Below are 6,788 nucleotides of genomic sequence, written 5' to 3' on the forward strand. Positions count from 1 at the left end.
GAGTTTGGGGGCGAAGCAGACCAGAGGAGAGCACTTCTGAAGGTAAGACAATATGCTCTTTTTATGCCAGTTCTTTGCTTGTGATGTTTGCAGCTTTTTAATTGAAAAGAAGATCTTATGTTGCCTGTGGCTGATAAATTAGGTTCGTCTTAGCTTATTGTTGACGTATTGTCTTATTTTGGAATGTTTCATATTGTGTTTACAGATTCAGAGGGTACTCCATTTACTCTTTGTTGCTGTGCATTGACGCAGATTGCTGAATTAATGTTGCTGTGGCATATGCACCTCAAAAATATCCATAGCCACAAGGTCAAATGGCTATCAAGGTGAAACTTTTGGCCACAGCCACAGCAATTGAAGCAAGTCATGAAAAACAAAAAAGAACAGGAAGAAATCACCAAGTTAACTAAATGAGGAGGAGGGGTGGAGGGTTGGTAGAGGGCATGATGCCACACTTGGACATAATCTTAAATTCCCTGGTTTCTGCAAACATTGGATAAGATAAGAAGAGGAGGAAAGCAAGGTGCCAGAGTAATTATAGTGTGACCTTACCCAGCCTTCTGCATGGTCCTGCGTGGATCTTCCTGAGTTTGATGCCTTTGCGGATGCCTGTAGATGTCATGGCGCACTCGCTGGGGTAGGTTATACCGTCGCTGGCACACAGTGGCTCGTTACCTGGGGGGCAAGACTCTGGCGGGCCGAAGACGAGGGGCTGGCGGGTGAGGGCCTCGACCCGACACATGGTGTTCAGGCTGTTATCGCTGTCTTTACACGGGTCTGTGGAGACAACGGATATGAATATGAACTGTACAGAATGTAGAATGTAGAATTTAATTAGGGACGTAACATTAAAAATCTGTTTATGTTAATTGGATCCTGGGCGATTGAACATAAAAGCTTTATTTAAAATCATCTCTGCTGTCCATCATTTGGTCCTCTGTGGACTGAACAATAGCTTGGCAAAGGAAAAGAAAGAAAAGCACAAGAAAACAGGATATGATATGATCTGTGCTCATCAACAATTCTAAGGTTCTTTATGTCCTGTTTAGTAAGCCAGTTTTTAATTTGTAGTCTACAACAGTACACCTGTCTTTCAGTATAGCCAGAATGCATAAAGTGTTAGTTTAGTGAATTCAAAGAGAAGAGGAGACTAAGGAAGGGCAGAGGAAATGAGGAGACACGATCCTCCATCACTGCTGCTCCACAGATATTATCAGCAGCCCAGCAGCTGAGAGCAGCTCAGAGTGGGACCTTGGATGTGAAGGGGAGACAAGGAAATGGATGAAGAGACGGTGGGTTTGATTCGTTCCCTGGCACCTCCCTCCTTCCAGGGGAGCGTCGGTCTGGCACGCTCGGCCATATCAGTCCGTGATCATAATGGAATTGGCTTGTGGATGTGCGGGACGGGGGTGTTACTCCTTGAAACAGGAGCCCGAGCTTTATCCTGCTCGCCACGCTTTCAGCATGCGGGAAGACAAAGGATTTATGTAGCACCGTGACATATTAAATCACTGCCAAGCTGCCGGCGAGTCATTCAAAACATACCAAGGATGAAACACCCTATCATCAAGGAAAGGAATAGAAAGGAAGAGGAAGAGAATGACAAAGGCGAGAATAAGGGGAAATGGTTTCCAAAGACCTCTGGCAGAGATACAAAGAACGACAATGCAGGGACATAAAAAGGGACAGAGCAGTTTGGCTGTGGAAGGTTGGGGAGGCGGAGTGACCGTGGCCAGGTCTCAAATTGTTCAGCACAATGCGATGGCTTGCAGGGAGTAGCAACCAAGCAAACAGGGGTTTTATCGTAATGCATGCAGTGTGTCTGCATAACACAGTGTCTCATCTGCCAGCCAGACTGTTATCTGAGGGGAAAAAAACCATTACCTCCCATTAACGGAGAAGAACAGCTTCCAAGATCCATGCCTTTCCTCTATCTGAGCAAGGAGGGTAATTTCAAAAAGAATGGGCCTGTTGGCTGGGAAAGCTAGCAAGGTAAATAAATCAGCTGCATTTCTGTGGCTAGTGCTAGCAAGTTGAAATAGCCAAGGCTTTAGATGAAATGGCTGAAGGAAGATTTAGAGGACCATCAAGGCCGACTGCTCCCCAGAGCCTCGGCCCTCTCTGGGGTGGGGGAGAGGACGAGGCGACTCAGATCCCCTGGGCCGACTCAGGCTGGATTTATGCGCCCAACCTTCCGCTGGCAGACCTGCACATCCATCTCCCGTTGCCCACCACCCAACTCTGTCTCCCGGAGGCTCCCGCTGCTAGGAGACAAAGTTTGTGTCTGCTGTTTCTTTTCCTCCATCTGGCTTGTCACAAAACAACAACAACAACAACAACAGAAAAAAACCCTCAAAGTCGAATGCCTTGGGAGTAAACAACCGTCGCCGGATGATAACAAGGATAAGCAAAAAAGTGGGGCCTGACAAAAAAGAAGAAGAGAAAAAAGAAAGACAGCTCTGAAAACCTACTTAGAGAGAACAACAATTGGCACCGCGGGAGTACCTGTGTGAAGCAAAGCAACGTGAATGAAAAATGAGAATTAGCAGCGGTGTGCCGTAAGTAAATTGAGCACGTGAGGGAGAAACAACAAAAGCCGGCGGTAGTAAATAGAGCGAGGAGAAAGAAAGAAAAAAACAGACAGGGAAAAGGAGAGGAGCACCTTTTTTCTATCAATTTGAAGTCATTTATCAAGCCAAAGATGCCAAATGTTTTCTAGTTCCAGCATGGGCTCATTAAACTAATCTATAAATTTTGGATTGGGCTTGTGATAGGCACTTTACCCCCAATGTTGTTACGCAGCACACACCTAACACTCATTTGATGAATGATAAAAGTGATCCTGAAGGAAACAAGTGAAGAGAGCTCACCGCAGTGTCCTTGGTATTGCACGCGTATGTTCTTCTGGTTCTTGCAGGCGTGCTGATGAAGCTCGCACTCGTTGCGGTAGTCCCTCCCGTCGCTGCCGCACACCGTCTTCTCTGCTTTGCCCTCGCAGCCCAGGGGGCACATGCATTTGGCCGACAAGCCATCTGACGACTGGACGCAGGTGCTGCCGTAGCTGCAGGTCACCTCGGTGCAGGGGTCCTTCAGAGCTGCAGGGAGGAGGAGGAGGAGGAGGAGGAGGGGGAGAAGGGAAAGACATGAAAACATGGTTTAGTGAAAAAGCAGGTGGGTTGTTACAATGAGTCCACATGTCAACCAGCTGTGCTCGAGGACACTCACTGCTACTGTACAATGAAGTGCATCAACAGCTGACAGGCCACCTTGTTTAAGTGGCTGCTGGTGCGCTTTTTTTGGAAGCCTGGCGCAGATATTCTGGGTTTGAAGAACTACTTGACATCCCCCTTCCAAACTCCCGGGTAAGGATGCACTGTCACAGCTGTCTACTCATACAAACAAGTTGCGTTTCATTTCGTGGCGCCGTGTGAATTGAATTAGGAGCTTTGCATTCACAACGCACGTTCTAATGCTATGCTCGAGCATGCTTTAGTCGCCACGGCTGAAAAGCAGACCCTCTGAATATTTACCTTCCTGCAAATGAGACCGAGAGAGACGAGGAGGAGAAAAAAATAAATAAAAAATGGGAAGAGGTATCCCCCACACGCCCTCCCCCTACTCCCCTCCTGAGGACTTTGTTTCCACCCTAATTAAACACTGTGCCACTTGTCTCTGAGTGACTCATTCCAACAATACAATGAGGGTGCAACTTTTAATTTCACCACTGATGGGGGAGGGGTGGGGGGGTGGGCTTTTCTCAGGGTTTCATATGCTCGACAAAAGGCGGCCAACAGATTACAATCACCGTCATCTCGTGCAACGATACATATTTATGACTGTCGTGGACAAACACGCTCTCCCGTGAGAGAGGAGCCGAGCGCTGGCAGCCCCTCTCATTTCCTAAGCTCGCCAGATTCGGGATAAATATTTACCCATGTCTGATTTTATCCCCCTCTTTTGTTACAACCAACATCAATAAAGTTTTATTTAAAGGGAGGAGGAGGAGGGAGTGGAGAAGGTTGCATATATTGAATCTCTAGTTCTTTGCCTTTTGTTTATTCTTTTCTTTCACAGGCATCCCCCCTCCCAATCCCCACCTTTTTTAAAGAGAAGCTTGTTTTAGGTTTGTCTTTTTCCTTTTTTTTCTTTCTTCTGTAATATGATACTCTGCTTCAGGATGGGATGGCATCGCTGCCTTGTTAATAAAAGATCGGGAATGTGTGCAGAGATATATTATGGATGTGTAAGGAGACAGGAGTGCTACAAGGAGAGCTCTTGATCAAAGGATATCCCCTCACTTCGCTTTCTGCATCTTCGTGACACCCCCCCCCTCTTTCTTTTTCCGCTCTCTCCTGTCAAGTCCTTTTGAGGTTTGGTGCGTTAGACTCGTTAACGAACACTTTTTTTTTTCATTTTATATTTGCGCTGTATAGCAAAATGGAACTTTGAAAATCTACTCCAGATCTAATTTATGATAACACAAAAGTAACTCAAAACGCAGTACTAAATTACAGCTCCAACTAAAGGAAAGGAGATGGATGGAAAATGACTTTTTGCAGTCGTGAGCCATTACTGGAAATCATCAAGTCATTGTGAGCTATCAATGGTAGCCGGTGCGGACCAGACAGCAGTTGTGCCTCGGCCTCTAATTTGCGTCTAATCACATGAACAATGAGATACTGATGACCTGTGGGAAAGCGCTGCGGTAACGACCTGGTTGCATCTGCCGGAGCAGGTAAAAAGGTCACATTAAATCACAGCAGCAAGCAGTGATACTGTTTCATGCTACAATCTCTGCACAATTTTGAACTCATAAAATAGTTTGAGCTCTTGTTATGTCACATATACTAGTAGAAACAACCTTCAAAGCCCAGCTATTTTGACGGGCCCTGCTGTAGGGAATGAGAGGAGGAGGTATGTGTCAGGACAAGAAGAAGCACCCCTGTCAGAGCGCTTATGGTTTCGGCGAAATGGTGGTTGTTAAAAGGTGGAGGTGGTAGTCACAGCTACTGAGGAAGAGGAGGAAGATGAGGGAGAATCTTAGTGATCCTCCTCCTCTGCAGAGAAGGAGCCCCGTGTTTGCTTTGTGACAGTAAACAGCATCCTCCTCGCACTTCTTGATCTCATTAAAAAATAGCCCGGGCTTTCTCTCTCTCTCTCTCTCTCTTTCTACCCCAGGCCTTCTTCCTCTCCTCCGAGAGAAGCTGGAGCGTTGACAGGCAAAGACAGGCGGGGGTCTATGGTGAGGGGCGCAAGAGCTAGGTAGAAATAGGAAAAGGGAGGTGGGGGCTCTTGATTTAAATGCTAACAGAGGCCGATTTGGATAGGAAGCGAAGCCTCGATGGGGCGTTAGTGCAGATAAGCCTCCCTTCTCAGACTCAGACAAGCAGGCAAATTGCCTGGGTGAATGTGATCGGTGTAACAAGCGCACGTGGAAAAAAAAAAAAGAAACACAAGAAAGAAAGCGCTCACCACAGCAAACTTCAGGGAGTTCTCGCTTATATTTTCTCATTATCATCATGTGAAAGGTGGTAAAAAAAAGTGGGGAGCTGAAAAAGTCGAGTAGAGCTGGCTTCACTAAATTAGAATGATATTCGCTGCCAATTAGATCAGTCTGCCTCACGGGAGTAAAGCTCAGCAAGGTTTGGACTGCAAAGATAATGAGAGAAAAAAAAGAAAAGAAGAAGACAGATAAGGATACAGATAGACAGAGAGATGAAGACACAAAGTGACACTGATGCAACAGTGTCCCAGAGCAAACAGAGAGAGATGGCATCTCTACTTCATGATGAAGGAAGGAGAACAGCCAGCATCAGTAGGGCCCAATTAAAATACTTTTTCTTTCATATATTTTAAAATTATGATCAATTAGACTTACATTTATATGAGAGTTACATGCAGTTTCTAAAATCCAACTATTTTTAAACTCCTTTTAGTCCATCACAGCTGGACCTGGATTTGATTGGCAAGAATTGCTCCAATTCTTAATCACAAGCTTGCAGCAATTGAATGGACACACCTCCTGTAATATCTACACTCAGCGGGTTTGATTCATTCGAATCAGAGTGCCTAAATTGTCTGCCAGTCAGGGACAAGCAGTGAATGGACTACCTGTGTGCCTAATTGTGAATTCATGTGCAGTGGTGATTCCTGAATACACACCTCCACAATCCACATGAACAACTCTACAAGTTGGGCTTTGATTTCTGGTAAATCAGGATTCATTTTTGACAGAACTGTAGCTTTAGAGGTTAGATCGCTACTAGCAAATCATTGATTAGCAGACTCAAGGTAAAACCGGGCAGTGTGATAGCACATAAAGTCAATGAGAGGACGGCTGTGGACACCAACGGATCAATTCACGCTGTGTAACGCAAACTGTTTGACCTGTTTGCCTGAGCTGAATATGTTGAACCTTGAGAGAAAAATGTTTGCTTATTCCAAAGTAAAGAGACAAGAAAGAAAATTAGAGGAGACTCAAAGGCTGAGCTGTTATGCAGCTCAGGACAGGACAGACACACTCCACACACACACACACACACACACACACACACGCACACGCTAGCTAGTTACAGCTAACTTCTGCAAATAATACATTTTATTTTAATTTGAATGCCCCTTTACAATCACTATTCCATATACTCACAGCTCACTAGACTCAAAATTCAACTCAACTCTATTTGGGCTTCATTTATGAAGATGTTTCAACCAAAGCATGATGACAGGCATGATTTAGTGTCTTTAAAATGTCTCTACATGTTTTCTGTACATACATATACATGCAGTTC

General features: G+C 45.3%; 1 protein-coding gene across 1 annotated transcript in view; it reads right to left on the bottom strand.

Moving 5' to 3' along the window:
• Window positions 1–6,788, bottom strand: part of agrn (agrin) — a 162,373-nt gene that overhangs the window by 83,699 nt on the left and 71,886 nt on the right. The window contains 2 exon segments of the mRNA XM_053317887.1: window positions 553–777; window positions 2,871–3,095. Coding sequence (XP_053173862.1) covers window positions 553–777; window positions 2,871–3,095 — 450 coding nt within the window.

Source organism: Scomber japonicus, chromosome 4, assembly GCF_027409825.1.
Source record: "Scomber japonicus isolate fScoJap1 chromosome 4, fScoJap1.pri, whole genome shotgun sequence".
In the NCBI taxonomy this organism is placed as follows: domain Eukaryota; kingdom Metazoa; phylum Chordata; class Actinopteri; order Scombriformes; family Scombridae; genus Scomber; species Scomber japonicus.